The sequence below is a fragment of the Gracilinanus agilis genome, chromosome 6 (genome assembly GCF_016433145.1).
Source record: "Gracilinanus agilis isolate LMUSP501 chromosome 6, AgileGrace, whole genome shotgun sequence".
Taxonomy (NCBI): domain Eukaryota; kingdom Metazoa; phylum Chordata; class Mammalia; order Didelphimorphia; family Didelphidae; genus Gracilinanus; species Gracilinanus agilis.
In genome coordinates, this window is record NC_058135.1 from 245,231,523 (window position 1) to 245,255,458 (window position 23,936).

Here is a 23,936-nt window from a genome sequence, read left to right on the forward strand (position 1 = left end):
AGAAGCATCCTCACCTTTAGAACAGCCCTGATATTCAGTAATAATCCGAATGACTCTTTGATTCACTGAAATGGTTGTACTTTTTGGTGGGTAGATCCCACAAGGATGAATTTTTGGATGCCTACTCTAGGTAAGGATATTCAGATACTTATCTCCAAGCCATGTAGATCATCCTCAATATGTTTGCAAATGCTTTGTTTTCTACTTTCCACCATCATTATCATCATTAGAAGTCATGGAAAGCAAGTAAGGTTTTTGGTTTGGGTACCATTAAGCCACTGAGAAAATAATCTCAGAAGGTTTGAATCTCATTCATCAACTTGTCCACTTGACTTCTCTAAACCAGTTCTATCTACCATTCAATTAGTAATTATTTATTTTGGGGTTTTAATAGGGGTTCATTGCTGTGCTGGCTGCTTCCTTCTAGATATTGCTTTTATTAGATATGCTACTCGTCTTTCCCTTTTTTTAGAAACAGAAAACATGGTTTTGAGTACTGTTTCTTTCACCTACTGATTTTGTGCCCTTGAGAAAGTCACTTAGCTTCTCTGATACTCAGTTATTCAAATGTAAAATGAAGATTACAAAATTTGAAATCTGGAAGGTTTTCTAGAGTTCCAATCCTCAAACACTTACTAGCTATAGTGACTGTGAACAAATCACTTAACCTTTATTTGACTTAGTTTACCCATGTGTAAAATGAAGGTAATAGGGACCTACCTCTCAGGGTCATTGTAAGGATCAATGAGAAAATAATTATAAATTTCTTAGGTCATTTCTTGGTACATATTAAATGCTATATAATTTTTTGGTTCATTTACTTCACTCTGCATCAGTTTCACAAAAGTCTCGTGAGTTCTTCAAATTTGCCATTTCTTATATGGTAAAGTAATATTTTTTCTTCTAATTAAGCTTTATTTTTTGAAATGAAGATCCAACTTTTCTCATTCTCTTCCTCCCACCTCTATTGAGAAAAAAAATAAAATTCCCTGTTCAAACATGCAAAGTGTTAAACATTGATTAATTTATTACAGATTATGTATTGTAATAATTTTTAATAATAATTTCCTGATATTTTGCTCAATTGATGGGCATCCCTTCACCTTCTTGTTCTTTGCTACCACAAAAGAGATGTTATTAATATTTGTAGAAGTATATCTTTTCCCCCATCATTGATTTCTTTGTGATTCAAACCTAGTAGTAATATTGCTGGGTCAAAGGGTATGCATAGTTTTATGGCCCCTTAGGCATAGTTCAAAATTGCTTCCCAGAATGGTTCTATCAGTTTACAATTCCACTAATAGTGTATTAGTGTCCCAATTTTTTCACATGCCTCCAACATTTATCATTTTTCCTTTTTGTCATATTAGTCAGTCTGATAGTGTAAGGTGGTAACTCCAAGTTTTAGTTTGTATTGTTCTAATTAATAATAATGTGGAGCATTTTTCATCTGACTATAGGTAACCTTAATTTCTTCATTTGAGGGCTGCCTATTTCTATCCTTTGTCCATTTTCCAATTAGGAAATTATGTATTCTTATAAATTTGACCTAGTTCTTCATATATTTGAGAAATGAGTCCTTTGTTAGAGGTAATTGCTATAGATTTTCCCCCCGGTTTGTTATTGCCTTCTAATTTGGTTGCAATCATTTTGTTTGTATGAAACCATTTTACTTTAATGTACTCAAAGTTATTTATTTTACATCTTGAAATGTTCTCTATATCTTTTTTAGACATAAATTCTTTCCTTATCCATAGGTCTTACCAGTAAATTATTTTGTGTTCCTCTAATTTGTTTGTGCTATCCCCCTTTATTTCTAAATAATGTATCCATTTTGACTGAACCTTAATATATGGCATGAGGTTGTGTTGATTTGTGCCTAGTTTCTGCCATATTGTTTTCCAATTTTCCTGGCAGTTTTTTTCTTGAATAGTAAATTCTTCTTCTTCCAAAAGCTTTGGGCAAACATGCATAGTTAAGCAAAGCAAATGTCCATGTCGAACATATTTAAAAATGTCTCAGTCTGAACTCTAAGTACATGACATTTATATCAGGAGGTAGATAGCACTGAAATTGTGGTTAGTAATTTTTTTTAAATTTGAATTTGAATTTTATGGTTAGTAATTTTTTATTAGAGTTTCTAAAATTTTAAAAGTCTATAATCTTTACAATAATATTATTGTATAAATTATTTTCCTTGTTTTGCTCACTTTACTCTGTTTTAGTTCATACAAATCTTCTTGGGTTTCTCTGAAGCCACGTTCTTAATTTCTTATAGCATAATAGTATTCTGTCACATTCAAATAGTCATTCCTCAATTGATGGACATCCTCTCAGTTTCTGATCTTTGCTATCACAGATTGAACTGCTCTCGTATTTTTGTATATGTGGGTCTTTTTCATTTGATTTTTTTTTTTTATGTGTAGACTTAGTGGTAGTATGGGGCTGGGGTTAAAAAGCATGTACAGTGTATTAGATTTTAGCTATAATTTCAAATTTCTTTCTAGAATTGCTGGACCAATTCACAGCCTCATCAAGATCCTATTAATGTATTTGTTTTCCCATAGCCTCTCTAGAATTTTCCTTTTCCTTTTTTTGGTCAACTTATGCCAAAATAATATTCAATTATGTTCATGTTTCACATTTTGTTTAGCTATTATCTAGTCAAAATGCCCAAGTGTAAATAAATTTCTTCTTAGTAATACACCATTTTTTATTTCCATATAATATCTAATACAAGTGGTCTTTTGGTTGGTGGAATGGAAATATTATAGTGGAATTGGTTTTATCACTTTGGGATGCAAGGATGTCAGTGCAGAGAGGGGGAAAAGGAAGAGTAATGAGCCATATTCTAGTTGAATGAAAACCACTCTTCTCTCTTTAAAGCCTCTTTTTGGTGAAAAATATTCTGAGGATCTTTTATATCTTGTCTTGCTTAGGATACATCACTAAGAGGAAAGGTAATGACCCTTTCCATTGGGATCTGAGCCTCTTCCTTGGCTTTACCCACTGAGTGATCAGAATCATACTTTTAAAGATCTTGGAAACTTACTGTGGAGTTATGTGGGTATGGATATATTCTTCAAAGGCATTATTCGTGGGAAATGGGAACAAGGATGGGGAACATTTGCTCTAGGTTTTATTCTTAACTCAAACCTTGATGCTCTTATGCTTCCCCCCCCCCATTTTCTTTATGCAGCAAACTTACCCTCTCTAGAATGTAAACAGGGCAAAGTTTTTTTTAATAGCAATATAAAGCCCCTACTTTAAACAATTTAAAGATATTAATATAGATTTTCCAGGATTTCTGGTCAGAATGACAGGAGGAACCTCTCTCATCAGCATGTTTTTATAGACAATTTATGGCCACTTAATAGGTGATCTTGAAAACATGAGAATATATCCCTACCCTAGTGTCTCCTATCACCTTTAAAGGAATTGTAAAAGATGTTGAGGTTTCCTTGAAGGACAAAAAAGAACAAATGATCATAGAACTAGTTTGAAAAGATTTTAGGGGTCATCTAGTTTAATACCTTTATTTTTAAATATTAAGAATCTGAAGCCTATAATGATTAAGTGTGGTCAAAGTCACACCTGTAGTGACTTGCAGAGATGTTTTCAAATGTAGATCTTCTAATTTCTTTTTTTAAAACCCTTATCTTCTTTTTTAGAATAGACACTAAGTATTAGTTCTAAGGCAGAAGAGCAATAATGACTAGGCATTTAGGATTAAGTAACTTGCCCAGGGTCACAGAGCTAGGGAGTCTTTTCCCATATATATAGACCTGGCTCTCTGTTGATCCACCAATTTGCCATAGGAGCTCTAGTTTTAAATTCAGCATCCTTTCCACCATATTACCTGGTGGCAAACTTTGTAGCTTACTTTGGAAAGAGAAAACTTTAATAATGATTTCAAATTTACTTGCTGTCTTTGAATTATGATGAACCCATCACTTGGTTCTAATATTTCTTGTTCTTGTTCTAAGTATGAACTCCATTTAGTTTTTAGCTTCTGTCCTTTCCAGCCTATCCTGCATAAGACAACCAAGTTAATTTTCTTAGAACTCTGTTTTCATCACTTCACTCTGCTCATAAATGTTCATTAGCTCTATTGCAAAGGGAATAGAACCAACCCTGATGGCATACTAGAGTACAGAGTCTTCTGATATCTTTTATCAATTGACATCTTCAGAATCATCTTGATTGGTCCCCAACATGAATCTTCCATCCATTCAAGCCAGCAAACAGCAATATTGTATGATGATAATCTGTGAAAACTTGTCTACTTTCAGCAGTGCAGTGATCTGGGACAATCCTGAAAGACTTATGATGGGGAATGCTCTCCAACTCCAGAGAAAGAACTATTGGAGTCATCTTTCACATTAGTAATATTTATGGTTTTCATTTGAGGTTTTGGTTATGTATGTGTGCTCTTAAAACAATGACCAATAGGAAAATGTGTTTTGCATGATAATAATAATAAAATTCAAAAATAAACTTACATTGTAACTCTGGTCAAATCACTTAATTTCTTTTGACCCATTTTTCCATCTGTAAAATGGGGGTACTTATATGAATAATATGGTTTTCATAGGGCATTTGCCAATGCCAAATGAAATAATATAATTAGAAGCCTTTTTATCCTTTTTCCTCTCTATAGTGGCACTGTTTGACTCACACATGCCTGATATTGTACCCCAAAGTCTAGCTTATTACAGATGAGAATTCCGTAAGCCTTTTGGCAATTATTGTATTTATGTTAGAATGCTAAGCTTTTTGAGGTCAGGGACTGTTTCCTTTCTGTCTTTGTGTCCCTAGTGCCTAACACTTGGCACATAACAAGTGCCTGATGAATGCTTGTTTCATTAATTTAAATAAATAACATGTAAAATGCTTTTCAAATCTTAAAATAGCATATAAATATCAGCTAGGATTATTATTTGCTTTGATTCTTTTGCTCAAGGCTTCTCCCTCACCTAGACTGCCCTATTGCCATTCTTTGTCTCTCCATATCCATTTTTTCATGAGGAGCCCTTGAAAAAAAATCTCATTCCTGTAACAAGTAAAAGCCAGAATTGGTGGCTATATTTAAGGCTCTTGAAAAGAGTAACTGTAATGCTCTCTCTGCAAAAATGAATAAAAGCATATTCTATTAGGTCTAGAAGGGAGATTATGGATAATCTAGGCAAATCCTCTTATTTTACTGAGAACCAGTTTTGAAATGATTGTCCCAAGTAATGAACCTAATTGGTAACAGAAACAAGACCTATATTGAACCTCTATCTCCTGATTCAAGGTCTGATGCTCCTTTAGTTTCATTATATTACAGAATCATAATTAGAAACCTCCTTTTTTTCTCTTCCCATCTCTGTAGTGGCACACTTTAAATCCTACATGCCTGATAGTGTACCTCAGAGTCTAGCTATTACAAATGTGGAAATTATTATAGAAAAGGAGGTGAGGCTCTTGAGTGGAGAAAATCACCCCATTATCCTAGAATGTCATAGGTGGAAGAAACTTTGAGGTCATAATATTCAATCTATAGTGACAAAATCACAGAACACAAAATTGTGGAATTTCAGCACTGGTAGGGAGCTCATTGGTTATCTAGTACAATTTATATTTCAATAAGAATTGCTACTACAACACACCCCAAAACTCCATTATCTAACCTTTGCTTGAGGATCTCAATGGAGAATTCAATCTCTCCAGAGGCAGCTTGTTCTACTTTTGGATAGCTTTATTATTGTTTGAAATTTTCAGTAGTACAGAGTTATTGGTTTGCCTCTCTATGTTATTCCTAGTTCTTTTTTTTCAAAGACTAGGCAAATAAGCCCAGCCTCTTTTCTACATGCTTGACTTTCAAATATTTGAAAAGTATTGACATATTCCCCCCATCCCAAGCCCAGTGTTTTTTTAGGGTACATATCATACCAATTTCTTTAGTCCATCATTCTATGGCACAAACTTGATGTCTTTCACCATTCTGTTTATCCTTTTGCCATTTCCAATTTATTAGGAGCCATCTTAGGATGTGGTACACAAAACTGATCTCAGCACTCTAGATGTGGTATGACCAGGCAGGGTACTCTGGCACCCAATGACTGACATTTTCTTATTTCTGGAAGGTACATATTTCTGATATTTGGGAATGTTAAAATGTTCCACACAGAGTTTCAGATCAGAAAACAACACCCTGATACTGAGAGCCAATTTTCTCCTAGGCATTTATAACTTAATATAATCAATATTTTGTTCTTTTGTGTATAGACATCTAAGGCTATATAGGTATTAATGCTAACAGAACCCTGAACATGGCTAGCCTTTACCTTTGTCACTGGAAACTTGCAAGTGGTACTTATGTGTGTTAATGGAGAAACATGGTCTTGTTGACCAAACCAGTTTTTGTGACCATACTACCTGCTTGCTCATGCTAGCAATTGTTGTCCAGAGAGATGTTCAGGGAGACTGTCATTTGATTGTAAACAGACACTATATCTGCAGAGTTCTTTGGGCCAAAGGCTTTTTATACAGAAACACATATTTTCATGCATATGGAATAGAATTTTATTAAGGAATTATTTTCCTCAGGAATAAATCAGCAATGAATATGATTTTGGGGAAATGGTAATCATTTCTATGAAAAGTACTTTGAGTGATCATTCTCTGAGGAGGAATGGGACTTTTGTGTTTTAATTTCTAATAGACTGGTAAATTAGAATTTTCTTTGACCTTAGAATTTTTTTGACCTATTCATGATAAGAGTGATGATATCTAGTTCCCATTTGACAGTATTTAGAGAATTAGTCAATTTGACTCTCTGAGATGATGAAGAGCAATTTATCTATGGCTTTGCATCCTTTACATGAGTTAGAGTGATTATCACCCATAAAGAGATAGGAATACACTGTGTGACATATTGAATCTGGCTATGACCCATTGAAGAGAAAAAGAGGAAAATTCTTTCACATTCACCTGATTTTGCAAACTTCCTCTGACGGGTATGGTTCTAGCATTTTCTTTGGATCCTTGTCATCATGATGTTGGCATCTTTCTGTTTATTAGAGTAAACTTTTAAAAATACAGATAGGTGGCTCATTGGAGCTTGGAGATGAGAAGTCCTGGGTTCAAATTTGACCTCAAACACTTCCTAGCTGTGTGATTCTGGGAAAATCACTTAACTCCAATTGCCTATCTTTTACCATTCTTCTGTCTTGGAAACAATACTTAGTATTGATTCTAAGAAAGAAGGTAAGGGCTTTAAAAAGAGGCAATAAGCTCCTTAAGGTTAAGACCATATGATATATGTAAGATATTAATAGCTAGACCCATTGTACTGTGTTCTTTCTAGACTATATCTAAAACACCATATTTAGTTCTGTGCACTACACTTGAACAAACACTATGATAAACTTGGACAAGGTCCAGAGTAGAGGAACCAGGATGGCAGATTGCCTTTAGATTATGTAATTTGAAGATCATGGGGACAGAACTGGACTATTTTGGGTTAACTCTTTTGGGTTAATTGTCTACAAGTATTTGTTAGAAGTATTAGACTTGTTTTGTTTGATTAGGAGACCAATAGGGAAGTTTCAAAAGAACAAATTTAGGCTTGATGGAAGGAAAAACTTCCTAGCAACTAGACTTTTCCAAAAAAAGAATGGCTTTCCTCAGGAGGTGATGGTTCCCATAATTGGAAGTTGTGTTTAAGAACTAGATAACCCAACAAGTCATGTTGTAGAGGGAATTCTTTTTTTTTTTTTGGTATGGGTTGTAATGGATGGTCACTGAAGTCTTTTCTGGCTTGGACATTATGACTTTATGATATTCCTGGTTTCTCCATGATATCCAGCACAGCTACTTAATAATTACTTATTAAATTATTGCTTCTAAATTTCCATGGGTAGAGGAGATGAAAATTATTTTAGAAAATCAGTTTCCTTCTGCATACCCAGGTTATACATATTGGCCTTTTGAACTTAAAGGAAGAGATAAATTTGGTAAATTAGTTTAATAAAGAACATTTGGCTAACTTGACTTCATGGAGCCAGAAAAATCTATGACTAAAAACTGTGCACATTAAGAGATTTATTTTACCATGGCCTTTTAATGTTTGTCTTAACATGTGTGCTTGTATTTGAAAGCCACTTGCTAGATTATATTTACTTGATCATCCTTTGTTCTTCCATCTGTTTCTTAGTAGTGGCATCACTGAAGTGGGTCAGGAGTTGGTCATTATTCTTAAATACTCCTCCTTGGTATTCTCATGTGGGATAGAAGTATGAGAAACGTACATTTGTTCCTTGACATGAGATTGGGAAACCATGCATAACAGAGGCTTAGCTTCATGATATATTCATTTCAATCCTTGTATCTGACACACTTTGCTATTAAATATATGTTGGCTAATAGGGGCAAATTGGTTTAATGGATTAGAAAAAGAGCCATCTCCTATGATTCAGTGGTTTTATTTTAGCACCCCTATCTTGGTGACACCACTCTGAAGTCTATGTTGTTAGGAGTTAATGTCATTTCTAGGACTTTAATTTACCACAGTGGCTCCTTTTGGACACCATTAATTCAATTCAACCAGCATTTAATATGTATACCAAAAATAAGAAATTGCTAAGTACTGTAGATAGGAAGGCAAAAAAACCCTCAAGTTTGTAAATTAGGGAGGGGGTGATCCTTTATGTTATGTCCTCACTCATGCCTTATATCCAAAGAGTTGTTCAATCTTATCAATTCTGCATCCTTGAAGTCTCTATTTTCTATCACTTCCTGTACATTCACGTTTTTTTAAGTTTTAATATTTTATTTTTTTTAGAAAAATTTTCCATGGTTACATGATTCTTGTTTTTACTTTCCCCTTCACCCTCCCTTTATGTCCCCCCATATCCAATGCGCATTTCCACTGGTTTTAACATGTGTCATCAATCAAGACTTATTTGCATATTATTGATAGTTGCATTTGTGTGGTTGTTTAGTGTCACATCCCCAACCATGTCCACATCAACCCATGTGTTCAAGCAGTTGTTTTTCTTCTGTGTTTCCTCTCCTGCAGTTCTTCCTCTGAATGTGGGTAGCGTTCTTTTCCATAAATCCCTCATAACTGTCCTGGGTCATTGCATTGCTGCTAGTACAGAAGTCCCTTACATTCTATTTTATCACAGTGTATCAGCCTCTGTGTACAATGTTCTTCTAGCTCTGCTCCTTTTACTCTGTATCAATTCCTGGAAGTCTTTCCAGTTCACATGGAATTCCTCCAGTTTATTATTCCTTTGAGCACAATAGTATTCCATCACCAGCATATACCACAATTTGTTCAGCCATTCCCCAATTGAAGGGCATCCCTTCATTTTCCAGTTTTTTGCCCCCAGAAAAAGCGTGGCTATAAATATTTTTGTACAAGTCTTTTTCCCTATGATCTCTTTGGGGTACAAGCCCAGCAATGCTATGGCTGGATTGAAGGGCAGGCAGTCTTTTAGAGCTCTTTGGGCATAGTTCCAAATTGCCATCCAGAATGGTTGGATCAGTTCACAACTCCACCAGCAATGCATTAATGTCCCAATTTTGCCACATTCCCTCAAACATTCATTACTCTCCCCTTCTATCATTTTAGCCAATCTGCTAGGTGTGAGGTGATACCTCAGAGTTCAATAGTTCTTTTACTTTCAATTTTATTGATTTCTCCTTTAATTTTTGTAATCTCTAATTGGGTCTTTTGCTGGGGATTTTTAATTTGTTCCCTTTCTACTTTTTTAATTTGCATGCCCAGTTCATTGATCTTTGCCCTCTCTAATTTGTTAATATATGCTCTCAAGGATATAAATTTCCCCCTGAGTACTGCCTTAGTTGCATCCCACAGAGTTTGGTAGGATGTCTCATCATTGTCATTCTCTTCAATGAAATTATTTATTGTTTCTATGATTTCTTCTTTAACTAATTGGTTTTGGAGAATCATATTATTTAATTTCCAATTAGTTTTTGATTTTCCTGTCCAGGTGCCCTTACTAATTATTATTTTTATTGCATTATGATCTGAGAAGGTTACATTTATTATTTGTGCTCTCTTGCATTTGTTTGCGATGTTTCTATGCCGTATTACATGGTCAATCGTTGTGAATGTACCATGTGCAGCTGAAAAGAAGATGTATTCCTTTTTGTCTGTATTTATTTTTCTCCACATATCTATTAATTCTAATTTTTTCTAGGATTTCATTCACCTCTCTTATCTCTTTCTTATTTATTTTTTGGTTTGATTTATCTAGATCTGAAAGAGGAATATTTAGATCTCCCACTATTATGGTTTTACTATCTATTTCCTTCTTGAGCTCTGCCAGTTTCTCCTTTATGAATTTGGATGCTATACCATTTGGCACATACATGTTGAGTACTGTTATTTCCTCATTGTCTATACTGCCTTTTATCAGGATATAATTACCTTCCCTGTCTCTTTTAATCATATCTATTTTTGCTTTGGCTCTGTTAGAAGTCATGATCACCACTTCTGCCTTCTTATTCTCATTTGAAGCCCAAAAGATATTGCTCCAGCCCTTGACCTTAAACCTGTGTATGTCCACCTGCATCATATGTGTTTCTTGTAGACAACATATGGTAGGATTTTGGTTTCTCATTCACTCTGCTATTTGCTTCCATTTTATGGGCGAGTTCATCCCATTCACTTTCAGAGTTATAATTATCAGTTGTGTATTCCCCAGCATTGGTATCTTCTCCTAGTTCGACCTCTTCTTCTTACACTATTTCCTTTTAAACCAGTGGTTTATTTTAGAGCAGTTCCCCTTGTCCCCTCCCTTGATTTACTTCCCTTTCTACCCCCTTCCTTATTATTCCCCTCTTTTTATTTTTTAAGACCTAATGAATTCCCTCTCCTCTCTCCTCCCCTCCCTTTTTTGACCTCCCCACTTCCCTATTCCCCTTGGTTAATCCCTTCTGACTTTCTCAGTAGGGTTAGACAGAATTCTATATCCCAATGGATATAGCTACTCTTCCCTCTCAGGATTAATTCCGCTGAGGGTAAGGTTAAATATTACCTCTTAATGCTCTCTTCCTCTCCTTCTCATTATAGTATTTGTCCCCTCCCCTTCCCATGCTCTCTTTGTGTGGTATAGAATATCCTACTTTTCTTATTCATTCAAGTTTCTCTTGGTGTCATCTACTATTCACTCCCCTCTTTTTTTCCTCACCCTGTCTCATCTTAGACCATTTAGTGCTCCAACTTCTCCCTGGAAGAATAATTCTTCTAATTACTTTAATTGTTGAATACAGTTTTTGAAAATTATACATAACATTTCTCCATATAGGAATACAAACAATTTGATCTTATTAAAGCCCTTAAAGAGTCAAATTTAAAAATAATAGTTTTCTTTCTTTTCCCTCTGTTTCTTATTTACCCTTTCTGTTTCTCTTGTTTTTTTTTGTGGTTGGATATTGAACTTTCCATTTAGTCCTGGTCTTTTCTGTGCAAATACTTGGAAATCTTCTATCTTATTGAATGTCCATACTTTCCCCTGGAAGTATATAGTCAGTTTTGATGGGTAGTTGATCCTTGGTTGTAGACCCAGTTCTCTTGCCTTTCTGAATATTATGTTCCAAGCCTTGCGGTCTTTTCGTGTGGAGGCTGCCAGATCCTGTGTGATCCTGACTGGTGCTCCTTTATATTTGAATTGTCTCTTTCTGGCTTCTTGTAATATTTTTTCTTTTACTTGGAAGCTCTTGAATTTGGCTATTATATTCCTGGGGGGTTGTCTTTTCAGGGTCTAGTGTAGAGTGATCTATGGATCCTTTCAATGTCTATATTGCCATCTTGTTGTGGAACTTAAGGGCAGTTTTGCTGAATAATTTCTTTTAGTATGGTGTCCAAATTTCTATTAGTTTCTGCTTTTTCAGGAAGATCAATTATTCTCAAATTGTCTCTTCTTGACCTGTTTTTTTGGTCTATTAACTTCGCATTGAGATATTTCATGTTTCCTTCTATTTTGTCAGTCTTTTGACTTTACTTTATTAATTCTTGTTGTCGTGTGAGATCATTGCCTTCTAATTGCCCAATTCTAGCCTTTAGAGACTGGTTTTCTGCTAAAATCTTTTGGTTTTCCTTTTCAATCTGGTCTATCTGGTTCTTCAAGGCTTCCAGATGGTTGTTTCTGGTCTTCAATTTGCTTATTAATTCATTTGATTTCAGAGCATGACTTTCCAATTGTGAAATTCTGCCTTTTAAACTGTTATTTTCTTGCCAGATCTCTTCCATCTTTCTCATGATCTCAGATTTGAACTCTTCAAAATCCTGTGACCCATTTTCATATTTTTGAGAATGTTTGGATGTCTTTAATTGTTTGTCCTCCTCTGTTTTTTTTGTTTTTTTTTTCTGTGCAGAAGTTATCAAGTGTTAGAGTTTTTTTTCTTGGTCTTATTGTTTAATCCTTGGGCTTTGTTTGGCATCATTGTCATTTATCTGTCAGAAGGCTGAGTAAGGCAATTTGATTCTCTTTGTATGGAGTTAGGGAGAAGTTTCTGCCTGAAGCTACTTTGTGAGTCTCCTGGATTCTCTGGGGTCCCTCCTGGGGTCTCTGGTCTAGCTGTTTTCAGGGTTGAATCCCTATGTTCCTAGCCGGCTGCCCAGAGCCCAGAACTTTTCCCATGTTTACTCCTCTACCTGGGGTTTTCCCCTGAGTCTGAGTGAGCTGGGCGCTGCTGCTGCCTCTCTCAGCCCTACTCCTGTGTCCAAGATCTTAGTTTTCCAGCCACCTGGGATCCCAGGTCTTGCTGCTCTCAGGGGCAAGGTCCTAGTGGTGCCAGTTAGCTGCCAAGGAGCTAAATTTTGTGTCCCCACTGGCTCTAACTCTGGAGCCCAACCTCTGCCTCTGGTACTGTGGGTGGGGTGGGGGAGGGTTGATCTCACATTTTGATGGGAGCTATTTCCCCCGCTTATAGTGTGGAATTGCCCAAATCCCACATACCTTCGATACTGCCCCCTATTGTGGGGTCCCTCCTTTCATCTGGATTTTTTTTTGAGGTACTTTATATCCATTGGTAAGGAGAGAAAGTTGCCCTGCCTCTACTCTGCCACCATCTTAACCCAGAAGTTCTCCATTCATAGGTTCTTAATATTTACCCTAAAGACATCCTAGTGTAGCTCTTCATCACTTGCCTGGACTATTTCTATCACCTCCTAATTGGTTTTCCTTAATGCAGCCTTTTCTCTCTGCTCCATTGTCTTCCCAATGGACATTCTTAACGGATGGATATGATGATGACAGTCCCTTAATCAAGAAACTCCAGTGTCTCCCTGCTGCTTTTAGGATAAAACACTAACTTACCAGTTTGCTCTTTACCATTATGTTTCTCATCAACTTTCCAATCTTATTAAGTATTCTTCCCATTGATATGTAGGCTCACCCTGGAAATATTGTGGGTTTAGCTTCAGACCACTTTAATAAAATGAATTGCATGGATTTTTTGGTTTCCTAGTGCGTATAAAAGTTAGGTTTACACAATGGTCTATTAAGTGTGCAATAGCATTATGTCCAAAAAAGTGCATAACTTAAAATAATTTTTTTGCTAAAAATGCATCTGAGCCTTCATTGAGTTCTTAATCTTTTTACTAGTAGAGAGTTTTGTCTTGATGTTGATGGCTGTTGACTAATCAGGCTGGTAGTTGCTGAAGATTGTGGAGAGGGAAAGCAATGGTAGGGGGCCTGTGGCAATTTCTTAAAGTAAGAAAACAATGAAGTTTTCTACATCAATTGACTCCTCCTTTCATTTGAACACTTAGAAGCCATTAGGGTTATTTGTAGATTTGCAGTGTTATTTATTGACCTAATTTCAATATTGTTGTTTCTCAGGGAATAGGGATGCCTGAAGAGAGAGTGAGAGATGGGGAATGGTAGGTCAGTGGAGCAGTCAGAACATAGATAACATTTATTGATTTAGTTTGTTGTCAAATGGACATGGTTAGTGGTGCCCCCAAACAATTACGATAGTAACATGAAAGATTATTGATCACCATAATAGATACAAAATAATGAAAAAGTTTGAGATATTGTAAGAATTACCAAAACATGACTCATAGCCATGAGTGACCACATGCTATTGGAAAAATGGTGCTGATGGACTTGCTCAATTCACTTTCAATTCTCAATTTTTCTCAAATTTCCATTTGAGAGACGGAGGACCTGGAGGGAGAGAGATATGAAGTAAATGGGGAAATTGGGAGAGGTGCAGGAGTGGCACATGAACTGTGCTATAAAGAAAGATTGGAATTCTTTGCAGTTGAAGAGGGAGGGCTTTCAATGTATGGGAGAAGTCCTTGTGTGACAGCATGGGGGAAGGCAATGGAATGTCATGCATGGAGAAGAAAATAGTTGGTCATTTTCACTAGACATAGACTTGCCTCATGGGAGAGGCTAGGCTGTGGAGGATGCTATGCATCTCCCCCTTTAAAAAACCCCTTAACTTCTGCCTTTGAATTCATACTACGTATTGGCTCTAAGGCAGAAGAGCAGTGAGGATGGGCAATTGGGGTTAATTTGACTTGCCCAGGGTCACACAGCTAGAAAGTGTCTGAGGCCAGATATGAACCCAGGACCTCTCATTTCAGGTTTGGCTCTCTATTGAGCCACTGAACTGTTCCCTATGTATATCTCTTATGCAGATAAGAGTGGGGAAAATGTGATTGCTTCCTGCATTGTGTGAGTGTGGGGGTGAGAGATAGGAAGCAAAGATGATAATTGACCAAAATTTTTGACTGTATCAATTAAATTAAATTAAATTAAAATTCCAGGTGTTTGGAGAATTCTCTTTAAAAATCTGGGATCAGATGACACACATTAAAACCAGTGGAAATGTGCATAGGCTATGGAGAGGGTGAAGAGGGGGGAAGGGGAAAGTAAAAACATGTAACCATGGAAAATTTTTCTAAAAAAATAAAATATTTAAATTAAAAAACTGGGATCAGAGTAAAAACATTTATTAAGCACCCATTATTTTCCAGGTGCTATACAAATGTCTTTTCATTAGATCTTCACTATAACCCTGGGATATAGGTAATATTATTAAACCCATTTAGAGCTGAAGAAACTAAAGAAGACATAGGAGCGATGTACAGCTAATAGACTTGAAATCAGGTTCTCCTCATTCCAAGACCCATCCCTATATCCTCTGTGCCACCTAATTCCCTTAATGGAGTAGGGGACAAAACTTAGCCATAGATTTCATGACTGTATATACTTAACAACTAATTTAAATGTGAACAAAACTTAAATTTCCCTCTAATTATTGAGGAATTGCTATTCTATTATAGTTTTGTTCAAGGAAGAAGAAATTAAAAATAAAATCACCAGTCTCTTCTCCTTGCCAACTTCTTCAAGCCCCTGATGTCTAAGGCCACTTTTCTTTTCCCGTAATGTTTAAAAATATGACAGGTCTAAAAATAAACACCAGTAAATCTATTCCACTTGAATGGCTTCCCTTAGACAATGGAAAAAGGAATTTGAACTGCACTTTTAAGTGTTTAAAAGACAATGCATCAGGCTCAACTAATTAGCTTGTGCCCCACTACCTTACAGTGGCTCAATTGATCTTCATTTCCTCTCTGAGGGCATTCACAATGTGGGCTCTAATATAATAGGCGAGTTGCCTTCTATGCTGTACAATTGATTTCAGGTTGTGGCCTTTTGTGTGATGGTGAGTTAATTTTAAATGCTGAAAAGCTATTGAAATTAGGGACTACTCAGGGGGAACTGATGTTGATGATGTCCTGTTGCCAACTGACTGACTCTTTGTGCTTTCGATACAGCTATTTTGAACTGGAGAGCAGCGGCTTGAGAGATGAAATCAGATATCACTATAGATTTAATGGGAAACCAAGGACAGAGGCTTTTCCCTACCGGATGGCAGATGGCCAATGGCACAAGATTGCACTGTCGGTTAGTGCTTCTCATCTTCTGCTCCATGTGGACTGCAACAGGTAAGGGCTTGAATTTGAAAGAGGGAGCACTTGTCCTTGAAATGACACAATTATATATGAAGGCTAACTGGGAAACAAAAACTGAAGGACCTTGCATTCCACTTAACTTTTAGAATGGACTGTTATGTATCCTAAAGTGACCAAGTATAATATGCTGGGAAAAACAGACCGTTAAAATGAAATCATGTCTTCTGATTATGAATGAATGCATCAGTGGTTGATTGCTGATTGGGGAATATTAAATATACCTTTGTGTACTCTGGGCACTGGCTGATGTTATATTCTGCTGTGATTACATTTCATGGTGACAGATTGTTTTGTGGTCTGTTCTGCCCAAGAAGCAGTCTTGATACGCCTACTCTGAGGCTTGAGGAATATGTCATCCTAGAGGCACTAATTTTATTTCACTTAATCAAATGCCATTTAGCTTAAATATCTTCTCTAAATGGAAACTTCTAAAAGAGACTATTCTTTGAATTTTTTGGAGTTTATGCCATTCATTCTCTGAGGGGTATTTTTTTAACCAGTTTCCTTTAAAAAGCTGGGACTATAATTTGCTAGGTTTGGAAAGTTTCAAAAGGAGGGTTTGGTTTGGTCTGGGAAAGTCAGATGTCATACACAGTGGAGGCAGTTTTTATATCATCTAAAGGAATTTGAAATCTATTGGTCCCATTATAGTTGTTGGAGTCTGGACAGCTTGGTAATAGTGCCCAGGGGTGGTGTTTTGATCTCTCAGAACCCAGTCGAGCATCTTACACATTTTGATCTGAGTTCAATTACAGGGAACAGACTACATCTTTAGTAGGGTCCATGTACTGCTGTTACAATAACAGTGCAAACTGACCATACTGTCAGAAGAGCTATTATTCCACCAGATATGCCCCAATTCAATGGGATGGCATGAAGAATCTTCCTTCCAGAACCTGTCATGCCATGGTGTGAAAAGGGCAATTTCAAGGACATTTTGGTTTCAAACTGCATTTTAGATCAGGGAGTGTTGTATTTCAAATTCATATGAATTCAACCAAAACTCAACATTTATTATTAAGTGTATTTGATGTACAGTGTACCCATGCTGTGTCTTGAGAGGGGAACACACGTTTGGCTACACTACTATCCTTCCCTCATGGTGGAATAAACTAAAACTGAGATTAAAGGTCTTACTTTCATGGAATTTATTTACTATCTTAGGAGGGAAATTACAGATAAATGAATTATGATGCAAATTCCATTGCATCTGACATTTGAGGTCAGCTGGTTTTCCTAGGTAAATAGCAAAAAAACCCAACAGGCCCTGTCATCTTGGCCAAATACTAGTCATCTGGAACTCCTTACTCTCATTGAGTTCAGCTGATAAAAGATGTCCCCAGGCATAACCAGACTCATAGCTACAGAAGACTATTCCCATATATTTTAGTCTTTAGAGTCCCTCAGTATCTCTTCCACCCGTCTGCCCTCAGTTCCTGAAATTGAACTCACTAGTAATTCTCTAAAGACATTGAAAACCCTTGTTAAAATGCAAACTGAGTCCATGGAGGGGAAACACAGGAGAGTGACATCACTGAATTTATGTAAAGGTGACCTGAATTAATTTATCCAATCAGCTAGTAATAAGGACACTGAGTCAATGGGCCAGCTTAGGTAATTTTCTTTTTCTCTTTTATTATGAACTTGACAAACATCAACAGCATGAGTATTTCCACATACAAAGAAGAGTATGACAAGGGAACCACATATAGAACCAGGAATCTCTAGTACATAGTTTGTTTTTAGAAGTGTGATTAAATGAAAAGACAGAGAGATTAGGCAGTTTTTCTGTTCTGAGACTGCTAAGTGATGAGGATACAAATACAGAAGTTAAGAAAACCCCTTTCTTTCAAGGAGATTACAATATAACAGGGGAAGATAACAAATTAAGGGCAGTGGTGGCCAGGAAAGGATACTTTTGTTTGGAAAGTTCTATGGTAAGTGAGTAGAACCTTAGAAGAGTGGAATGACATGCCCTTTCTAGTAATAATTATAGTTTTGACTTAATTATACTTCCAGAGCTGGAAAATGGATGAGGTGGGAAGAGAAGCAGCTGTTTAGGAGAGAGTCAATATTACAGTATTTTCCTGCTTATCTTTGTCCACATTTGAATTTCCTCCCACTTTCTAATGTGTATTTTTAAATGTTTCATTGACACTATTTTCTTTAAAAATTTTTTTTTGTATCTATCATTCCTTCTCATTCTCCCTACTCCCCCATCCTACTGTTATATTGAATCTCTGGGACCTTGAAGTTCACCTTTGATTGACAAATAAGTCAGTTGGATGGAATGTTCCCAGGGAAGTCATGCAAAAGGCAGGAGGGGCAGTTGAGAATCCTGAGGAGAAGTTCTGGGTCTTTGACCTGTGCTGAGGCTGGAGATCGGTGGATCCTGGTCTTGGAGTGAGAGGGTGCAAACATCTCTCTGCAAACTCTTCCTGTACTTGAGATACCGTGCCAACCTGTATCTGACCACCACCTTGGTGTCTACTGCCCCTAGATATTAGGAGTTTCATCATCTAGATATCTAGGTTTCCCAGGACCCGGGAGGGATCCGGGAAGTGGGCAGGAGACGAAGAAGAGGGTGGAAAGGGTGGACATAACTAAACTGTAAGGCTGAAGATCTATTGAAGAAGAAGTAAAGATATCCCAGCAGTTTACCTACTCTGGTTTAGTCCTGGCCAGGCTGAACCAGAGGGAAGCTACATTGATTCTTCATCTGCTAGCAGTTGAGATTTTTCATTAGTAACCATTAGAATAGGGTCTCCTATACCACAGTCCTTTACCCATATCCTTCTTGTTTAATATAAAGTTTAAAGTACCTTCCTAAAGCAGTTTCCAAGCTTGTTTTGGGAAGGGAGAAATCGCAGTCAGAATACAAGGAGTTATCCTAGCTAAAGAGCCCAAATCAACATATCAATTAACCCCAGGTGGGTCCTGAAGGGATCTACCTCTTAGACCTGAAGGATCCTGTCTGGGCAACTGTTATAAGGGAGAAGGGTCATCTTATTTCTCTCTGTACATCAATTTACCATCTCAAATAGATCAAGAGACCTCCAATAATTATAACACTACCCTAAAGCACTTATTTATAGCAAATAAATAGATCCAAGCAAAACCATATGCTCATATTAGCCATATCAGAAGTTGTATGTATTTTTTGAACCTCTACTAATCTATCACCTCTCTACTAAAAGTTGCGAAGCATGTTTCATCAGTAGTTTCCAGGAGTATTGTTTGGCCATCACATTGATCAGTCCTTGGTTTTCAAAGTTATTTTCCTTTAAAATATTATAATTATTGTCTAAATTGTTTTTGTTATTCTGTATCAGTTAATATGTCTTCCTAGGTTTCACTGAATCTAACCTTTGGGTTTTTTCTTATGGCAAAATAATATATGATTACATTTATATACTATAATTAGTTTAGCCATCCCTGAATTGATAAGCACCTCTTTAGTTTCTAGTTTTCTATCACAATAAAGAAGAGCCAATATAAATATTTTGGTCCCTTTGGGTCCTTTCTCTCTGTCTTTGATCTCTATGGAGGGTATTTCTGGGTTACAGGATTTACACAACTTGGAAATGTGTCAGGTATAGTTCCAAATTCCATTCTAGAATGTCTGGGCTGATTCATAAGCTGACTAATGTTGCATTAGTTTTAAGTTAGGTACATTGCAATGTAGGGAAGGAAATGATCTGGATTATAGGACATTAAATAGCTGTATATATGCTAATTCCTTGGGGAATCAGGTGCTTGAAGCTGGTGGATCTAAGAAAGAAAGCACTGAAAGGAATTTGAAGAATATCTACTCTACAGTTTTACCTAAGGTCATCTTGACTGAATTACTTGCATAGAACATTGCTGCTTCTTCACTGGAAAGGGAAGTCACTCATCCTTGTCTTGGGACAGCTAGGTGGCACAGTACATAGAGAGCCCCTACTGGAATCAAGAAGACTTATCTTCCTGAGCTCAAATTTGACCTCAAACTCTCACTAGCTGTATGACCCTGGGCAAGTCACTTAACATTTTTTTGTCTCAGTTTCCACATCTATAAAATGATCTGGAGAAGGAAATGGCAAATTACTTCAGTATCTTTGCCAAGGAAATCCCAAATGGGGTCACAAAGAGTCAGATATGACTGAAAAAAAAGACTGAATAACAACAAAACATCTTTGTCTCTGACAAATTAAGGGGCTCTTTTGAGGAAAATCATGATATGAATAGGTAATCAGCCTTTATCCTGATGAAGGATCTTCCATATCACATTCAACTGTTCTATGGGAAGGCACCCTGGGCTATTTCTTCATTTTATCCCTCTCTCCATCTTCAGGCCCTTAGAATCATGCTAGGAGGATGAGACCTATAAGAATTGGATCAAAAAAAGGATGGAGCACTTTGACTTAATTTGGTGTTCCATAATATGTTGTCTAGACCATGCATGATGATAGTACAAGCTTGATGTTTGCCTATGTTTTGGATATGGATGAGTAGAGGTAAGTTCCTTGAGGGCAGGGACTATCTTGCTTTTGTATTTGTATCCTCAACTCAGTAAAAAATAATTTATTAAGTGCCTAGTATGTACCAGGTACTGTGTTAAGTGCTGTCTAAATGCCCAAAGGCCATAATGCCTAAATAGGATAAGCACTTAATAAATACTAATTTTTCAGTGAATTTATTTTGTGAGGCTTTAGGGCTGGCACATTTTTTTTGTTGGGATCAAGTGGTTCCTGACTTTGAAGGAAGCCAGGAATTCCTAGGAGTGGAGTCGAGACAGGTCTGTGTTCCAGACATGAGGGAGAACTTATGCAAAGACAAAGAGATTAGAAATGGGAAAAGGAAGATTATCTGTGAATGATAAGAGGGCCAGGTGTAGGCTGAATTGTACAGACCATGAAGGATAGTCATAGCTTATTAAAATAATTCAGGAAAAGCAGGATAGGGCCTGGATATTCAGGGCTTGAATAATAATATTCCAATTCTCCAGCATAGGTCATAGTTTGTAATGTGTTACCAGCCTATTTCCATCCACTACATACCTCTCCACTGCCCCTGAATATCCTTATGTTTAACTTTGCCTCCTTTAATTCTGGGTCCAAAATGATCTGCTTATAGCATTTATTAGTTCATTCAAATCCAATAAGTGTTTATTAATTCCTTTAATGTTACAGGTACTGTGCTTGGTGCTAGGGATATAGGGACAAAAACAGAACAGTTCCTGTCCTCAGGATGCTTATGATTTATTGGGAAATACAAGTACACATATAAATAAATAGAAGATACAAATAATGTAATTTTAGGGAAGCACTAATAATTCAGGGGAGGGAAGGATTGATGCAAGAGATGATTCTTGAAGTGATCCTTGAGTGATGGGGATTATACAATATAGAGTCAAAAGAAGAAATGAATATCATACATGAGGATCTTATGTCAAGTGTAGTAATAAACAAAATAGGAAGAGAAATTAATAATGATCAGAAAAATATAAGTAAAATCATTTTAGTTATACAAACCTACACATATGTTAAGAAGTATATATGTTTCTCTGTGCTCTATGTACAAATATGTACATATGTATGCCCTTATTGACATATGTACATATCTATATGTATGTGTATGTATAAGAGTGGTTATGTAGTACAGTAGATAGAACACGGGTCTTGGAATCAAGAAGACTCATCTTCCTGAGTTCAAATCTGACCTCAGATCCTTACTAGTTATGTGACTCTTGGCAAGTCACTTAACTGTATTTGCCTCGGTTTCTTATCTGTAAAATGAGCTGGGGAAGGAAATAGAAAATCACTATAATGTCCTTGTCAAGAAAAGATGGGACTCACAAAGAGTTATACATGGCTAAAATAACTCAACAACAACAACAAATGTGTATATGTATATATTTATGTTTATATGTATATATGCATATATGTATATATGTGTATACACACACACAAACACATATAAAGGAGACAGTTAGACAACTCAGTGGATAGAATGCTGGGTCTGGAGTCAAGAAGAACTAAGTTCAGATATGGACTTAGATATTAACTGTGTAACCCTGGCTAAGTCACTTAATCTCTGTTCTCTTTGGAAGCAGTTAGGTGGCTCAGTGGATAGACCATTGGACCTGGAGTTAGGAAGATGAAATCAAATCTAGCCTAAGACAATTACTAGTTATGTGATGTTGAGTAAGTTACTTAACCTCTCTTTGCCTTAGTCAATTGGAGAAGGAAATAACAAACCACTTCAACATCTTTGCCAAGACAACTCCATGGACAATATTGGCATGCTATGGTCCAGGGTGGTCATGAAGAGTTGGTCATGACTGGATGACTGAATAACAACATATCTACATGTATGTCATAATACATTCTACTCATATATACAGATATTGTTTATAAATGTATATATGTATTTGAATATGTGTATATATGTGTATATATACATATATATATAAAGATATATATTTAAAAGATATATTATTTAAAAGATGTAAACTGATGGGTGAATTCTTAGGGTTGTCCATCTGACTGCTTATCATAGTCTTGACATTGGACTAACCATCTTATATCTGGTTGACTCCTTGTGTCATTCTTACAGGAAGACATGTGGGAGTTGCACAGAATTGTCAGGAGCAGACAGGTTGTGATGTTCATTTTTGAAGGGCACATTCACACTGACAAGATCACAAATCCGTCTGAGTTCAGTTTATACATTCTTTCCAAAGAATTTATCAAGAAAGTTGCTGCTGTGAGCTCATTAAGAGCAGAGCCATTCTTATCTTTTCCAGAAGAGAGATGCTTGGGATACTGCTAGGACCATGAGAAAAATTATAACAGTAAGCACATATTTCAAGGAGCTTTGGTAGCCTAGGATTTCAACCAGTTTTTAAAAAAAGACAGAAAGAGATAGAACTTCTGCAGACTTAATTTGTGCAAATTGTCAAAGGAAAAGTGAATGCTATTTTAGTCAACAGATTTATGCTTTATGCTTTCCACAGAGATCTGTGCTCTTTTCATGACTTCATTGTTCATTTCTGCATAACTGAATGCTAGAGATGTATAGGTAGTAAAATTATCTCTATTTAGAAGCCTATAGGAATATATGTAGTTTTTATAGTTAACATCATCAACTCATTTATGTTGAAAACATTTTTTTGAGATATTAACTTACATTAGTGTAAACTTTTGAATAATGCACAGTTTATGTAGATCTTTTAATTCCCTTATATATCTACTCACTCTCTAGAGTAAACCCAACTTATCTCTGATTTTTTACCACCTGGACTTCATTGAATAAAGGTCATGATGTGTTAAACTTGCTATAGACTTTGTGATTCTATTTTGACCCAATCAATCAACTCACTAGTGGATATTTATTGAATGCTAACTATATGCAAGGCATTGTGCTAAGCTTGGGTAGAACTACAGAGAAATATTGTCAATGACCTATACCAGTGATGGCAAACCTTTTAGAGACAGAGTACCAGGTCCCATCCCTATCTCAACCCCCCCCAGAATGAGTGCTATGCCCATCCCTCCAACAGTCCCCTTGCCATGCTTTACCTCAGACAGGGGAGGGAGGAAGCATTTCCATTGGGATGATGGGCAGAGAGGCAGTTGATGAGAAGCATACATGGAGAGAGGGAGGAGAGTAGCCTCATTGCTCTTTTCCACTCCAGCTACATGCCACACTATGAGCTAGGCTCCCCTCAAACCTAGCTCCTCTCCAACCCCACCACAGTCATCCCTTTCACCATAGACTCAACAGGCTGCCATCTGTACCACACCTTCATGTAGCATGTGAACCCCCTTCCCCCAGCACCTTACCCCACATAGGGGTGGGAGGAGGTGCTCCCATTGGGATGGGGGAAGTGAGGAATGTTCTCAGGCATATGGAGAGGGATTAGGGAACAGCTCTTCCTTGA

The 23,936-nt window shown here is 36.6% G+C and overlaps 1 protein-coding gene across 1 annotated transcript in view; it reads left to right on the plus strand.

Moving 5' to 3' along the window:
- The window catches only part of NELL1 (neural EGFL like 1), an 883,145-nt gene that overhangs the window by 113,861 nt on the left and 745,348 nt on the right, over positions 1–23,936 (plus strand). The window contains exon 4 of the mRNA XM_044681836.1: positions 15,815–15,985. Coding sequence (XP_044537771.1) covers positions 15,815–15,985 — 171 coding nt within the window. The remainder of the gene's footprint in view (positions 1–15,814; positions 15,986–23,936) is intronic.